Source organism: Hylobates moloch, unplaced genomic scaffold, assembly GCF_009828535.3.
Source record: "Hylobates moloch isolate HMO894 unplaced genomic scaffold, HMol_V3 SCAFFOLD_8, whole genome shotgun sequence".
NCBI classification, from domain to species: domain Eukaryota; kingdom Metazoa; phylum Chordata; class Mammalia; order Primates; family Hylobatidae; genus Hylobates; species Hylobates moloch.
The window spans coordinates 2,104,084-2,121,388 of NW_026652283.1; the positions used below are offsets into that span (position 1 = coordinate 2,104,084).

The window sequence follows — 17,305 nt, forward strand, 5'->3', positions numbered from 1 at the left end:
AATTTTTTAATTTTTATTTATTTATTTTTTTGAGATGGAGTCTCACTCTGTCGCGCAGGCTGGAGTACAGTGGCGTGATCTCGGCTCACTGCAAGCTCCGCCTCCCGGGTTCACGCCATTCTCCTGCCTCAGCCTCCCGAGTAGCTGGGACTACAGGTGCCCACCACCACGCCCGGCTAATTTTTTTATTTTTAGTAGAGATGGGGTTTCACTGTGTTAGCCAGGATGGTCTCGATCTCCTGACCTCGTGATCCACCTGCCTCGACCTCCCAAAGTGCTGGGATTACAGGTGTGAGCCACCGCACCTGGCCATGTTTAATTTTTTTGAGGAAATTTCATCCTGTTTTCCGTAGCGGTTGCACCATTTTACATTCCCAACCAGCAACACATGAAGTTTCTAATTTCTCCACATGATTGCCAATACTTGTTATTTTCTGATTTTTTTGTTAATAGCCATCCTAAGGGGTTTGAAGAGCCATCTCTGGCTTTGAGGATTTCCATGTAAATTATGGTGAGCCACCAGGGCTGTCTGTGTGGCTGTTCCTAGCCAGGGGCCCCTTGGGTTGAACTTGCCCTGTAAGCACAGGCAGATAGGAGGCAGCTGCTCAGGATAGCTGAGCATGCTCTTAGGCCACCTCTGCAGCCGGGAGAGCCCAGCCAGTGGGCAGAGCGGGGTGGCTGCTGGGCTGCACCTGGTCCAGCCTCTGCTTTGAGATCAGTAGGGGAGGAGATCCAGGCACCAAACAACTGGGAGTGGGGGATGAGGCCGGCTGGAGAGGCTGAGGGGAGCAGTGAGATGTCTGGACCAATGAGTTCTGGAAGCTGAGCTGTCTGAACTAGAAGGACCTCGTTCGGTATCTGGTGGAGCCTCCTCATTCTATGGAAGAGATTGAGAGCTGGAGAAGGAACGTGATTTGCCTGAGTGCGCAGAGCAAATGAGTGATGGGCCTGGGGCTGGAATTCAGATTTACTGACTTCTGGTCTAGTTCTTTTCCCATCGAACTTGGGGAGGAGTCAAGATAACTTCATATCTATATGAAGTTTGATATTTACCAAGGAATGACAGCCTCAGGGGAGACTTGCATATTTTTTCGTTGCCTTCTACCTTCATGTCTGCCTGCTGTCTGGTGGGGTTTTGTAGGGATTAATCAGATAAATGGCTTTGACTTTTCTAAATGAAAGAAGCATTGTATTTTATACAAAGCATTGTTATTAAACGGCCTGTGAGTGTGTAGAAATAAGCTGATGCTGTTTCTTTTGTTGTGCCTTAGTGAGAATTAGAGACTTCCAGGAGTGGCACAAATAGGCTGTGTGTGGGTCCATTTGTGTGTGTAATGTTTTTAGTGTGTACATATGCAGGGTGACCCACCTTCCCCATACAGCGCGATCCCCTGACAATGGAAGAATTTCAGAGCCTTTTACTATAGAAGATCCTTGGGAAACACAGCACCATTTTCAAGGATCTCTGGAATTCTGTGTTCTGAATTATCTGGAGAGATCCAGTAATATCTGTGTATGGGATATAGCAATTATTTTGAAGAGTTGGTTGCTTAACATGGAAAATATATTTCTGGGAAAAAGAGTTTTAAAAACCCAGCTTTCATGTTTTATTTTACTTCATTGAAATGAGGTTCTTCTTGGGTGCCCCGAGGCTGTATCTGTGGAATGATTTTTACTAAATCATTTTTCATATTCACGTAGTACTTTCATGACATAATCCCTTGTGGTCTTCACCATTGTTCTGTGAGGGATGTGGTATCATCTCAGTTTTACAGATGGGGAAATTGAGGCGTGGAGAGCATGTGTCACTTGGCACTGGTCGCACTGCTCACGGTGTGAGGGGCGGCCGCAGAGCTAGGGCCTGTGTGCTGAAGCTACGCGGCTGTGTGGCTGGGGAAGCCCTCCCTCCCTGGCACCTGGTTCTGAGGTTATGTGCTTGGTGCACTCTGGACCGGGGCTTAGTCTCGCTGCCGCTCACTCCGGGCACATAGCCTTGCTCATGCTTCATGGAGGCGAGCAGATGGGAAACGGAATGGTTTTTAAACGAGATGAAAAGAAAAAGGAAAAGATGAAGAGAAAAAGGAAAGGATCTTGCCCATGTTTCTCAGCTAATTTTCAAACCAACCGTCTTACTCTATCCTGAACCTAGATCCTTCTGCGGAGAGCCACAGCTGGAAACCCAGGAGTGCAAGTGGCCGTCTGTCCAGAGCTTAGGCTGGAGTTGAGAGGGCTGCTGAGAGGTGTGCTGAGTTCTTACGGGACTTCTTGCTTCTTTCTCTGTGGCTGCAGGGAGCTGCCTCTGTTTCCCTGCAGTGCTGGGGATGAGGAGGAAGTGGCCTCAGGCAGGTTGGGAGGTGGACGGCCTGTCTGCCCCCTTCCAGAGGCAGGAGTCTGGCACTGGGGTGGCCACAGTCATATTGGAAGTATACTTAAGCCACAAAACCAAACTGTAACTTGGTTTGCTTTCTGATTACCAAATAATTACTTATTGCACAGAATTTTGGAAAATTAATCACAAAAATACCTAGTACTATTTATTATGTATTATATTTTCTCTTACTGTGGCCACGCCAGTGCCAGATTCTTGCCCAGCCACTGACAGTCCCACTCTGGAAGGAGGCAGACAGGCTGCCTGCCTCCCAACCTGCCTGAGGACGCTTCCCTGTCACCCCCAGCACCACAGGGAAACACAAGCAGCTGCCTGCAGCTCTGTCCTGAGAGTTTTATGTTCATTAACTCACTTGATTGTCACACAGTGCTATGAGATAGGCAGTGTTATTATCTGCTTTTTACAAGTGAGGAAGCTGAGGCACAGAGAGGCTAGATACCTTTTCAAGTCTCACGGCTAGCAACTGACAGAGCTCGAATTTGGATCCATTCTACCTGGTTTCCAGGTCCATGCCCCTGAGTGCTAGGCTGTACTGCCTCTCAGCACGTGTATATTACCTGACACTTAAAAATAACACTAGCGTTTCCTTCTAGTCTTTCTTCTATGAAAACAAACATAAAATTGGTTGGGGGCCAGGTGCAGTGGCTCACACCTGTAATCCTAGCACATTTGGAGGCTGAGGTGGGTAGATCACGTGAGGTCAGGACTTCAAGACCAGCCTGGCCAACATGGCAAAATCCCATCTCTAGTAAAAATACAAAAATTAGCTGGGTGTGGTGGCACGTGCCTGTAATCCCAGCTACTTGGGAGGCTGAGGAAGGAGAATTGCTTGAACCCGGGAGGCAGAAGATGCAGTGAGCCAAGATTGCACCACTGCACTCCAGCCTGGGAGACAGAGCAAGACTCCATCTCAAAAAAAAAAAAAAAAAAAAAAATTGGATGGGAGGCTAAGGCAGGAGGATCACTTGAGCCTAGGAGTTCAAGACTGGCCTGGGCAATGTAGCCCTGTTTCTACAAAAAAATAAAATAAAATAAAAAATAAAAAATTAGCTGGGCATGGTGGCTCATGCCTATGGTCCCAGCTACTTGGGAGGCTAAGGTGGGAGGATCGCTTGAGCCCAGGGAGGTTGAGGCTGCAGTGAGCCGTGATCACGGCACTGCATTCCAGCCTGAGTGACAGAACGAGATCGTCTCGAAAAAAGAAAAAAAAAGGCCAGGTGCAGTGGCTCATACCTGTAATCCTGGCACTTTGGGAGGCCAAGGTGGATGGATTGCTTGAGCCCAGGAGTTGGAGACCAGCCTGGGCAACAGGGCGTCTCTACTAAAAACAAAAATCTGAGGTGGGAGGATCACCTGAGTCTGGAGGAGTCATGGCTGCAGTGAGCTGTGATTGTGCCACTGCAGTCTAGCCTGGGCAACAAGAGTGAGACCCATCTCAAAAAAAGAAAAAAAATTGTGGTCCCATTGTATATACTTTTGTGGACCCTGTTTTTGCTTACTATTAGACTGTGGAAACAATTTCTATATTATTTCATATTTTTCAAAATGTAATTTTCATGGCTTCCTAAAATGCTGTCAGTGGATATGCATTGATTTCTCTGACCAGTCTCTAGTGACCGGCTTTTAGGTTATCTCTAATTTGGTACTGGCATCATTCACACCGTGACGAGCACCCAGGCGCAGAGCTTTGCCAGTCTTGGATTCGTTCTCTCAGGGTAGCTCCTGAGAAGGGTGGTGAATGTTGGAATTTCTTAACAACTCCCACTGGAGTGCTGAACTGCTGTCCTGACAGGGTGGAGCAGACCATGCTTCCCCCCGGGCAAAGTGCAGGAGGCTCTAGGAGGGGTCAGGGGCTCAACCTCTCGCCCCAGGCGGGGCTGTGGGAGCTACAGCTCCATCGTCCTCACAGTGCAGAACAGAAACGCACGCTCTGCCTCCCTGAGTGTCAGGCCTGTGGGTCCGTGAGCTCCGAGCCTCAGGAGCAGGGGCAGCCTCTGCTGCAGGGACCACTGTGCCATCCTACTGAGTCCCGTGACCCACGAGGCTGGGTGTTCAGAGGCACGAGGTGTAGTGCAAGCAGGTCCTGCCGGTTCCCAAGGGTGCCTGCCCAGTTCAGTGGGTGACAGTGAATGCGCAGGGTGAGTGAGGATTAGCTGAGGGAGCCATTCTCTCCGATGGTGGCAGAAGGAGACTGGGGCTACCAAGAATACTAAAAACTGCCCTCACAAGGTCGCTGCCTCCTGTGTTCTAGTTCTGGTACCTGGGAAAGCTGTACTCACCCTCTGCCTCTGCCCTCCTACCAATAAACTGGGCCAGAGCAACAGAACCCCTGCATCATGGGACCGAAGTCCAAGTAATTACTATTATGGGGAAAAAAGCCTTGGGACAGTTACATTTTGAGTCATCCTTTCATTCAACACATTGGTATTGTGCACATACCACACTCCAGGCTGCCCTGGGCTCTGAGAATACAGTGGTGCAAAACAAAGGCTCATGCTTCCTGGGACTTCCCTCCTGTTGGGAACAAGAGATACATATTCATTTAACCAGTGATAATAGATACATTGAACATATGGCAAACATACTAATTTAAAATAACGGAAGAGCATCTTCCCCGTATACTTCTGCACAGAAACCTTTGAAGGCCGAATTAAAGTTCTGTAAAAGAACTTCCATGCAGCCGGTGTGTTTTGAGTGCCTCCTGGCAACACTGTACTAGGACTTGAGGCCACAGTGCTGTTTTCTGCTCTCAAGGAGCTTATGAGTTGCTGGGAAAATAAGAGAAGGACCCAAGTATTAGAATTTAACTCATCTCAGGCGTTCAGCAGCCGAAGGAAAGGAGAGGCCGAGCCAGTGTCTGGGTCCCCTCAGTGTGGTGCCTGGCTCTGGGGCATTCTTCCCCACTGTCTGCAGCCCCGCCCTGCTCCCCAGACATCAGCAACCTGAAGGATTTCTCCTTTTCGTAGATGGCTCTCTGTCCTCAGGGAGGCAGATTATTTTTTATTTTTTTTAATTACACTTAAATTCTGGGGTACGTGTGCAGAATGTGTTTGTTACATAGATGTAGACATGCCATGGAGGTTTGCTGCACCCATCAACCTGTCATCTACATTTGTATCTCTCCTAATGCTATCCCTCCCCTATCCCCTTACTCCCCGAACGGCCCTGCTGTATGATGTTCCTCACCCTGTGTCCATGTGTTCTCATTGTTCAACTGCCACTTATGAGTGAGAACACGCGGTGTTTGGTTTTCTGTTCTCGCATTAGTTTGCTGAGAATGATGTTTTCCAGCATCATCCATGTCCCTGCAAAGGACATGAACTCATCCTTTTTTATGGCCGCATAGTATTCCATGGTGTATATGTGCCACATTTTCTTTATCCAGTCTATCATTGATGGGCATTTGGGTTGGTTCCAAGTCTTTGCTATTGTGAATAGTGCCACAGCAAACATACGTGTGCATGTGTGTTTATAGTAGAATGATGTATAATCCTTTGGCTATATACCCAGTAATGGGATGGCTGGGTCAAATGGTATTTCTAGTTCTAGTTCCTTGAGGAATCGCCACACTGCCTTCCACAATGGTTGAACTAATTTACACTCTCACCAACAGTGTAAAAGCGTTCCTATTTCTTCACATCCTCTCCAGCATCTGTTGTTTCCTGAGTTTTTAATGATCACCATTCTAACTGGCATGAGATGGTATCTCATTGTGGTTTTGATTTGCATTTCTCTAATGACCAGTGATGTTGAGCGTTTTTTTAATAGTTGGCTGCATAAATGTCTTCTTTTGAGAAGTGTCTGTTCATATGCTTTGCCCACTTTTTGATGGGATTTTTGTTTATTGTAAATCTGTTTAAGTTCTTTGTAGATTCTGGATATTAGCCCTTTGTCAGATGGATAGATTGCAAAAATTTTCTTCCATTCTGTAGGTTGCCTGTTCACTCAGATGATAATTTCTTTTGGTGTGCAGAGGCTCTTTAGTTTAATCAGATCCCATTTGTCTATTTTGGCTTTTGTTGACATTGCTTTTGGTGTTTTAGTCATGAAGTCTTTGCCCATGCCAATGTCCTGAATGGTATTGCCTAGGTTTTCTTCTAGGGTTTTTATGGTTTTAGGTCTTAAGTTTAAGTCTTTAATCCGTCTTGAATTAATTTTTGTATAAGGTGTAAGGAAGGGATCCAGTTTCAGCTTTCCGTGTATGGCTAGCCAATATTCCCAACACCATTTATTAAATAGGGAATCCTTTCCCCATTGCTTGTTTTTGTCAGATTTGTCAAAGATCAGATGGTTGTAGATGTGTAGCCTTATTTCTGAGGCCTCTGTTCTGTTCCATTGGTCTGTACATCTGTTTTGGTACCAGTACCATGCTGCTTTGGTTACTGTAGCCTTGTAGTATAGTTTGAAGTCAGGTAGCATGATGCCTCCAGCTTTGTTCTTTCTGCTTAGGATTGTCTTGGCTATGCGTGCTCTTTTTTGGTCCCATATGAACTTTAAAGTAGTTTTTTCCAATTCTGTGAGGAAAGTCAATGGTAGCTTGATAAGGATAACATATCTATAAATTACTTTGGGCAGTATGGCCATTTTGATATTGATTCTTCCTATCCATGAGCATGGAATGTTTTCCCATTTGTTTGTGTCCTCTCTTATTTCCTTGAGCAGTAGTTTGTAGTTCTCCTTGAAGAGGTCCTTCACATCCCTTGTAAGTTGTATTCCTAGGTATTTTATTCTCTTTGTTGAAATTGTGGATGGGAGTTCACTCATGATTTGGCTGTCTGTCTGTTATTGGTGTATAGGAATGCTTGTGATTTTTGCACATTGATTTTGTATCCTGAGACTTTGCTGAAGTTGCTTATCAGCTTAAGGAGATTTTGGGCCGAGACAATGGGGTTTTCTAAATATATAATCATGTCATCTGCAAACAGAGACAATTTGACTTCCTCTGTTTGTATTTGAATACCCTTTATTTCTTTCTCTTGCCTGATTGCCCTGGCCAGAACTTCCAATACTATACTGAATAGGAGTGGTGAGAGAGGGCATCCTTGTCTTCTGCCAGTTTTCAAAGGGAATGCTTCCAGTTTTTGCCCATTCAGTAATCTCTGCTGCCACACTAAAAAAGTTGAAATGCTGATTTTCAATAAATGTGAATTAATCCTTAACTAGGGCCTGTAATTTAGATTTGCTATCACCAGGTGGTGATAGGTGACTTAGTTCAAGTAGCAAGAGGTCGTGACTTCTTTCCTCTCCATGCTTGGAAATAAGTGGAGGAAGCATTTGGTTATTATGGCAAAAATTATGGCAATTTGTCATCTTTAGTTGAAGGCCATGGCTTAGCTCTGTGTCTGTCAGTTTGTTTTCTTCTCTATGGTCTCTGTTGTCAATATGAGAGCCCTCAAGTGCCAAGGGTGTTATATCAGGGTCCTCTCACCAAAGCAGTGTTGGCCTTGTGGTCATCATAGGTGGTTTGCTTCCAGGTGTACCTTATGAGCCTTCCTTTTTCTTTCTTTACCTTCTTTCAGCTGCCCCATAAAGAATAGAGAGCAGGTGTGGTTTGCTGGATCACTAGCAGGTGTGAATGCTGTAGCTTTTCCGCTTTTCCCATTGGCTTGGGCCTCTGAAGTGCTCCAGGCTCTTTGCCTTCTCGTGCCTTCATGCAGTCATCAGAGGCAGGTGGGTTGTAGGACAGAAAAGATACAGCTGTATTTGAGGGAGTACTGGTCAGGGGTTGGGGAGAGAGCCGCAGATATCCCGGCGCCCTCACAGTCTCCTTGTTTTGGAGCACGTTTGACTGCTGTGGTCATGGGGCCTGTTCTAGGCACCCCACCTCTCATGAACTGTGTCTGTAGCAGGGTGGGCGAAAGGAGGACCAGCAGAGTGACAGAATGCTGCTGGAGATGGTGTGAAAATAGCTCAGGTAGGAGGAAGCACAGTCAGATGGCGGCATGGCGGCGGGCGCATCGGGAAACCACTGGGCACTCACCCTGGAGAGGGTTTCCACCTCAGCTGGGCGTCCTGAAGCCACTGGGCACCCACCCTGGGGAGGGTTTCCACCTCAGCTGGGCGTCCTGAAGCCACTGGGCACCCACCCTTGGGGGGGTTTCCACCTCAGCTGGGCGTCCTGAGGATTTCTCTTGCTTAGGCTGGAGGGGAATGCCAGCTTCCCCATTTGGCCATTGAGAAGAAAGTCATCTCTCATTTATGTGATGAGAGTATTAGACACTGAAAAAGGACTTTTGGTTTCTACATTGTTTGTTGGGTCTTAGAATCTCTTATGCTTTGAAAATATGTCTTTTTGCATAGGGTGGTTAATTCCTGATCAGAAAATCCACCCACCCATCAACATCTGAATTCATTCTCAATTGCCTTTTTAAAAAGTTTTCCCACAATTTTGAATTCAGTGTTCTGCTCGTCATCTTCCCCACTTCTCACACTTCTTCGTCACCGTGCTCTTCCCACGAGGACTTCCTCTTAATACAGCACAACCTGTGTTGCCCAGTGTGGGAGCCTCTAGCCACAGGTGACTATCTAAATGTACCATAATTGAAAATTAAGTAAAATGCAAAATGCATTTGGTCAGATGTGCTAGCTGCGTTTCAAGTGCTCAGGAGCTGCATGTGCCTGGTCGCCGGGGCTCTGTAATCCAGCCTGGGATTATAGAGCATTTCCGTTACTGTAAATGTTGTATTGGACAGTATTGCTACAGACTGGTCTATATATCTCAGTCAGGGTTCAGGCCTATAACAGAAACTTCTATAGCCGCTTTTAGAGGAAAGATACTCAGTATAGGAAATGAGGGGCTTATACAATAATTGGAGGTGCTGCAAGAGCAGGCTTTAGGCTGGGTCTGTGGGAGTGATTCCCAAACAACGCTGCAGAACAGGCGCCCCGAGGGAACTGCGGTTCGGGTACAATTATGAGGCTGGGGGACCTGGAAGCCACTGTGCCAAGGGCTGGCTCTGGGATCACACCACCTTATGCATGATCCAGGAATCAGGAAGCCACTGGCGTGGTCCTGCCAGCCAGATACCTGCAAAATAGACGCCTCCCCACCTGACGTAGTTTTGATTCAGTTCTTGATTGGCGAAAGTTGTGTCAGGAATTCTCGCTCCAGGGGAGGTTGGGAGCCGTTGTGTTTAGCCCTCAGGCCCCTGCAGTCCAGCGCGGCACAGTAGGAGGAAGGTGGGAGAGCTGCTGAGACTGCAAGTTTACCAGCCTCCCACCCACCACATGGTGCCCAGCACACGCCATCCTTCCAGAGAGGAGTGCCATTGGGGTTGAGATGACAGGGCCTCGGGTTATCGTCTGAGGCCAAGAGACGGTGTCCTCTCTGTTCACGTCCTCCAGCTATCTCTGTACTGCAATAGATAGGGAAGATTAATGGCCCAGCTTTCTAGTCATTGGGTCTTTAGTGGGCGGAGAAAGTCCAGTTTCTGTTCCAGGCTGTCTGCTATGCTCTTAAATGCAGGCCCCTTGTCACTACAGCAAGATGACAGACAGCAAGAGCCTGGTGGGCTTCTGGGTGACATGTTGGCCTGAGAGAAGGCATTTCCTTTGTCCTGCAGAGATCGCTCAGTGGTCAGGACTTTAGGGAGCAATTCATTGCAGTTCTTCCCTTTCTAGGTGTGAGCTGTGGCTGCTCGCCCTCTCTAAATCAGTGTGGGTGTCTGTGTCTACGAAGGTGGAGGAGTGACCTGCCTTTGTGCTCACAGAAGGCACCAAAGCCAAGCAGGGTGACTGCCGCTGAAGCAGGCTGGTAGCCCCAGACCTTTTCCTACACATGGCTGATTGCGGGGTCCCTTTCCAATGCCAGGGGCATTGGGCATGTTTATTCAAGCGTGGCTTGGAGGCAGGGAAGTGGGGAGAACACTGGCAGCTAGTGTTTGACTTCTGCTTATTTGGAGTGGGGCCTTGAAGAAGGGATCACCTGAGCCCAAACCTGAAACGTGAGAAGGGATTGCCTAGCAAAGGGCAGAGGGAAGAACATGAAGGACATTCTAAGTGCATGCAGAGGCACGGCGGCAGGCGAGAGCTGAGCGTGTCTGAGGCGTGAAATGAGCCACTGCGTCAGGAGTGCATCGGACCCGGCCCGGAGGGGAGTGACGTGAACTCAGAGAAGTGGGCCAGGGCCAGTCTGTGCAGGTGTTGTAAGCTGTGACAAGGAGTTTGGATTCTGAAGGGATCTAACTAGGGGAATGACAGGGCCCAATTTACGAGTTCTGTTTCTAAAAGGTGACTTTGGCTGCTGCATGGAGATTGGCTTGGCGATGGCCAAGAGTGGACTGGGGGAAATGGCAGGGGGGCTACTGCAGCACTTGTGGGCAAGAAATAGGTAGTGGCCTGGACTAGGACGGAGATCTTCCTCACAGCCCCTTTCCTCAGAACTTCTCCCCCATGGTTACATCCAGGAAATCAGTAGAAGAGCATGTGGCTTGAGAATAAGCCCATTCTTTAGAGCTGGGTGGACTGACGCCAGCAGTGTTCTTCCTACAGCGTCACGGTAGTCCACCTTCATCTATATCATGCCCTTTCTTTAGGGCTGGGTGGACTGATGCCAGCAGTGTTCTTCCTACAGCATCACCGTAGTCCACCTTCATCTGTATCACGGCAACATTACGGTTACAGTCCTTAGCAAACAGTGTTGAGCATTTTCTGGGATACGGCCCTGAATCAGGTGCAGGAATAGAGATGGATTAAAGAAAAAAAAACTCAATTGTTTCATCACTGAATACATTCCAAGTCCCCAGTACCAAGCCCCTCGCTCACAGGGGACACCCAGGAAGCACATGCCACTGACTCCTAACTTGGACTCCTCACTTGGACCCTTGGAGAGCAGAATGACACGAGGCTGGCCAGACTGTGCTGGGGTCCTGCCCTCATCCTGGTCCCCAGCAGCAGCACCTGGGTGCAGGAGGAGGACGCAGATGCTGTCTTCAGGGGAGCTGGGCCATTCGACAGGTGGGAGGCATTTTCTTACGTCTGGGGATGAGGTCACTGCTGGGGGGCACCTACCTGTTGGTGTGTGGCCTGATCTGCCAGGCAGCTGCTCAGGGCCTTGTTCAGGGTGGGAGCATCCGTGGAAATGGCCCAGTCAGACAGAGCCAGAGCAGACTTAAATGGTGGCATCCTTTCAGCTGGCAGCCAGGAGCCTGAGCCTTGAATCAGCTTTATAATTTGAACATTGATCTCTTTGCATTGGGTGGTGATTTCGCGCTAACAAAAGCCATCAGGGACACAATGCTGCCTGCCCCACCTTCATGGCAGCACTCTGGATTCAAAACACCGAGCCAGAGGTGGGGATTTTCCACTCCTGGGAGTCTTGGGCAGTTGTGCCACCCCGTTGTGGGTGACCCAGAGATACTCATAGAACATCTCAAGTGTTCAGGAGCCACATATGACTGGTAGCTAGGGTACTGGACAGCCTAGGACTAGAGAATGCTTCCATTATGTAAACATTGTATTAGACACTGTTGCTATAGACTGGTCTATATGTCTCAGGTCAGGGTGAGGATCTACCACAGTGGGTGGGGAAAATTACCTGGAGAAGGGGAGGCCCAGGCCCAGAGGTGGCCAGTCCTGAGAGGCCATACCTGTCTCACCTGTGTGCGGCTCCGCGTTCCGGTGCAGGGCCCTAGTCCTGTCATGGGACCACAGCAATGCTCAGAGTTGCCAGGACCAAAATAGTGTAGGTTGTTTTCTTGGCCTCTGGCTAGGGAGAGGTTGACATTCCATTTTTCCCCACGGGCTGGTTCTTATGTGCTTTCTCCAGATGGTGTGCTCCAGAGAGGTCCTTGCGCTCTGGGAACGGTTTACAATATAAATAAGGTCCCCCCATGGAGTTTTGGGAGGGCTCAGAAGGCAGCCCACCAGGATGTGGTTTTCAGAGCTGCCCCGGGGCTCTGCACAGCCAGCTGCCGTCTTGGAAGCTTCTACCTCGTGCTCCGGGTACGGGGACGCGCCCCTCACGCAGCTTTTCTGGGTGGTGGATGTGTTCTCAGGCTGGGGCTTCCTGCCCTCTTTCCAAGTGTTGTCCCCAAACTCCTGGGACTCTTGGTTTTTGGAACTGGCAGCCCGTATGAGATGGGGGGATTAAGGGCAATGCATGGGGGTGAGTACAAAGATTAAGGTCTGGGAACAGCCATCTCAGGGGGAGGCGTGAGCTGTGGAGGGCTTACCATGAGTGAATTGGGGGCTGGGAATGCCAACAGTTGGGGACAGGGCAGCTTTTACGTATCTGAGGGAAAAGGAGAAGTTAGTCTAGGAACTAAAATAGTCTATTAAATTTTGTCAGTGCCAAACAGAGAGTCTAGGAAGAAAAAATTATATACCACAGATTGAATGGAGCAAAATTAGAGTTCCAGCCTTCCCTGGCAAGCCAGAGAGGCAGGAGGAGCTCAGTGGCTCCAGTGCAGCAGATGGAAAAAGGGCGCTTTCCACTTTTGCCTAAGAGGCGCCCCGAGGTTACTGCGGGGGCAGGTGGTGTAGTGGATGCTGTCACGTGGAGATCATAGTAAACAGAAAGAATGTTCTTGGGGTCAGAAATCCAGCCCCTTGTATCTCGAGGCCTGGAGAAGCCCAGGAGGAGGTGTGCACCTTGTTTGTCACCATGTACACGAGCACATGTGTGCGTGCATGTGGAGTGTGTGAGAGAGGGCTGAGGAGGCAGGAGGAGAGTCTAGCAGCTTGCCGTGAGCCCTGTGCCTGCTGCAGCAACCCTCCGTCGCCCCATTCTGTGACCTTTAGTGAGTCAGACACTCCTTTGTCTTCTTATGTGTTAAATGGAGACACGCATGCTTGCTGGGTGTTCAAGCAGTTCTCATGCTTTGGGTGCCTTTATGGATTCAAATGCACTCTTTACCTCTTCTCCTGCTGGATCTTGTGAGAAAGGTTAAGGTCCCGGCCTTACTGGGGTCTTCCTCACTTTAGGCTTGGGATCTACATGGCGAGTGCAGGGAGGACGGGGACGAGTTACGGGAGAGACAAGACGTCTCATTATAGGGAGTGTCACGTCCTCCGTGAGTCTGATGTTCTGGTTAATGCAGTTTATCCCTGGGGCAGAGAACAGGAGGAAGGTGAAGGGAATATATGGTGAGGTGAGAGTCGGTGTCACATTGAGAATGTGGCTATGAATTGGGTATGGCAGACGGGCAATTTTCCAGGCCTCGAGGAGTGAAGGCGGGGCTGTAATGCTACAGGGGCCAGATGGTGGCAGAGCAGGTGGCAACTGTTGCGGGACAGGAGGCAGCTGACCAGCTGGTCTCCAAGAGGACCTGAGGGGTCTTGGGATCATGCAGGGGTGGTAGCTATGTGGCATGAGTGATGCCATTCCCTGCCCTTTGTGCCCATGGTGGGCAACACTAATCTATCATCCTCAGAATCCTTTAAGTATATAGCATTGTGGACACTGATGTCAATCAATTGGCATAAAAGTTGAAACTTATTGTCTGTCACTGGTGTGATGAAAAGGATATAGACTGGAGTCCAGCAGAAATGACAGCCCCACCAGGTCCAAGCTTTGGGCACTGACCAAGCATATTAGGTCGTTTTTTGGTTGCAAGGGACAGAGACCCAATTCACAGTAGCTTCGGCTAAGTTACTTAAGTCACTTAAACATCACAGTGTGTGGGGGAAAATTATTGCAGAAGGGGAGGCTCAGCCAGCCTTGCAGTACAGCCCTAATGGAGGTCAGCCCCAAGAGGCCATACCTGTCTCACCTGCGTGTGGCTCAGGTAAGGGCTAACTTCAGGTGTGGCTGGATGAGGAATCTGGTGAGGTTGCTTGGGCTCTGCCTCTGGGGCAGACTCTCTCTAGGTGAAAATGTTCACATGGCTAAGCCAGGTCATGTGCTCTTCACAGGTTCCTGTGGGGACAGGGGTGGAGGTGGGGGTGATAGGTTCTAGAAATCAGGTCACATGGGGAGCAAAGTTATCTTGGAGGTCAAACATAGAAGGATCAGCCCAAGATAAGAGTTGGAGAGGCGGCTGGGAGAGGCGCCAAGTGTTCATCTGTGTCTTAGTCACAGGTGAGGAGAGGGAGGGGGTCAATAAGGTTGAGCCAGCAACCTTGGGACCCAGCAGCTTCCCCGGAAGACCGTGTGCACATGGACCAGAAAAGGTCACTGTGGGCGGCCTTGGAGGTCATGTATGTGCAACTGGTCTGGCTGCTCCGGCCACAGTCTCCCGGGCAGCTGAAATGTCCTCAGATGCCAACCTCACCGCCCACAGTAGCACCCTCTTCTCTGCGGCTTTTCTTGATCCTGCGGCACCTGGCCAATTGACTAGTGGTACCACATCTCGAGGTCACGCATGTGTTCTGGGAGATTCAGGTTTGGGCCAGGCTGAGCTGATCGCTTGGCAAACCTTATAGACTCTAGAGCGAGGCATCCAGCCTAACAGGCCAAAGAGTGTTTGCCAAGCATATGTGCTGTCTTAGGGACAGTCTCAGAGGCTTCGTTGCCTAGACACCAGAGCAGGGCAGCTGTCCCTGTGCAGGTTGGAGCCCTGGGTTGCACTGGTTCCAATCAGGTTTCCTTCCTGACATTGTCCCTCTCCCCTACCCCATCAACCCCTGCCACTCACAGCTCCTTTTCGCAGATAGCAAATGCTGTCTAATGAATCACCCCAAAACAAAGTGGCTCACAACAGCAGACACCCTGTTATTGCTCAGTCTCTGTGGGTCAGGAATTCAGGAAGTTCTTGTGTGGGTCAGTAATTCAAAAAGTTACAGATTTGGGGCAGTCCTGACTTGGAGTCTCTCCTGGGGTGGCAGTCAGATGGTGACTGGAGCAGCTGGGGGCTGGCCAGGACTCTTTCTTGCCACATGGCCTCTCTGTTGAGGCTAGTCTGGGCTTCCTCACAGCATGGCAGCTCAGGGCTGAATGGCTGCCTTGTGTGGGGTCCTGGCTTCCTCCAGGATGACCATCCAGAGACAGTCAGGGGGATGCAATGTGGCCTTTTTTTTTAACCTATCCTTGGAAGTCACACAGTGTCACTTGCTGTACCTTATTGGTAAAACAGTCACCAAAGGCTGACCTCATTTCAAGAGGAGGGCCTAGATCTTTCTCAATGAAAGGGATGTCAGATATAAAGGGATTTGTTGACGTGATTTAAAACCATCACAGCTCCCCTAGCCCCTCCCGGTCAACCAACACTTAAAGCCCAGATGGCTTTGAGGTAGCTGGATGTGACCTTACTCTAGTCCAGCCTTCTCATTTTATTATATTTATTTTTGTTTATAGGAACTCAGGTGCAGAGAGTTGAGTGAATCATACTCCAGTTCATTGTACCTTTTTCATCATTGATTCATGCGATGACCTCTCATATTCACCCACTCATTCATTTATGCTTCCTCCTTGCCCGCATATCTTACGCTCATTTTCCTCCTCACCTTCCTTAAACAATCATTCTATTCGATTTCATGAATATCCTTTCATTTGCATGGGTTCTTAAAATACGTATTTTAACTTGTAGGTAATGTGTCGTGTTGTGTCTTTTTTTGCTGAGGTCCATACGTGCTGTAATGCACGGACCTCATTTCTTGCCCACCTAAGGTGAGGCAAGGAGACTAGAGCAGAGTGACACGCCCAAGGCCACCCAGCTGAACCAGGACCGGAACGATCTTGGCCCTCTTCCCTCAGCATCTCACACTCATGTTTCCACGTGCCACCTCCTAACTGCCTGCAATAGCTTGAAATAAGGTTTTGAAACAATTGTGAATCTGGGGTCCAGAGCGTGTCGGAAGTGCTCTTGTTTTCTCTCTAGTAACTGTTGTGTTCTTTTCTCTTTTGCTACAGGTTCCAACTATGGGAGCCCACGCCCCGCCCATGCCAACATGAATGCCAATGCGGCAGCGGGGCTGGCCCCTGAGCACATCCCCACCCCGGGGGCTGCCCTGTCCTGGCAGGCGGCCATCGACGCAGCCCGGCAGGCCAAGCTGATGGGCAGCGCTGGCAATGCGACCATCTCCACAGTCAGCTCCACGCAGCGGAAGCGGCAGCAATATGGGAAACCCAAGAAGCAGGGCAGCACCACGGCCACACGCCCGCCCCGAGCCCTGCTCTGCCTGACCCTGAAGAACCCCATCCGGAGGGCCTGCATCAGCATTGTCGAATGGAAATATCCTTTGTTCGCTGGGCTGGGCATGCTCCTGGGACCTGCACCCTGGGGCCAGCTCTCCGCGGCTCCCTGGGCCACAGGCTGTGTCAGTGGTGCTGGGCTGCAAACGGGGCCTTGGGCCTACTGCATCTGCATCACTGGGGTGCCGTGAAATGCAGAGTTCTGGGCCCCGCCCTAGACTGGATGAATCAGAATCTCTGGGGACGGGGCCCAGCAATCTGCTTGTATAATAAACTGCTTGGGTTGGGTTTTTTTTTTTTTTTTCATATAATAAGCAACATTTGAGAAAATGAGCCTAAGATTTATGAAATATCATCTCCTGTAGCTGAGCCTGCCCAGGGGCCCATTTATGGGTTGGGGTGACAGTCGTCAGTTACATGCTGCCTCATTCCCTTCTTTCCCTCCTGTGCCATGGCGCTGGCTGGTTTCATGGCCTTCCCTCTCTCTAGGGTGAAGGGGCTCAGGAGATGCAAGAGTGTAGCGGTCAGGGCCCCTGGCTCTTGGCTCAAGGGCCCCGAAGCAGTGGTTCTCAGACGTGACTGCACATTAGAGTTTCCTGGAAAGTTCTAACAAACTACAGACCACTCAGTTCCACCTAGGCATAAAAACAAACCAACGAAAAACAACAGAAAACTCTCTGGGTAATTCTAATGTGCAGACAAAGTTGAGAACACTGTCTGGAAGTGTTCTGTTTGTCCACATAGAAACAAGCAAATGGGTCCTTCAGAGACAGTGGCTTTGAAGGGTTGGGCTCTCACTGTGGAGTTACAAGCCCCTTCATCAGAATCCTGGGGCTGTAGAAATT

General features: G+C 49.4%; 1 protein-coding gene across 16 annotated transcripts in view; it reads left to right on the forward strand.

Annotated features, from left to right (window-relative positions):
- CACNA1C (calcium voltage-gated channel subunit alpha1 C) overlaps window positions 1-17,305 on the forward strand; it is a 631,482-nt gene that overhangs the window by 43,351 nt on the left and 570,826 nt on the right. For all 16 annotated transcript variants that reach the window (XM_058442545.1, XM_058442555.1, XM_058442554.1 and 13 more), the window contains exon 2: window positions 16,179-16,509. In XM_058442545.1, coding sequence (XP_058298528.1) covers window positions 16,179-16,509 — 331 coding nt within the window. The remainder of the gene's footprint in view (window positions 1-16,178; window positions 16,510-17,305) is intronic.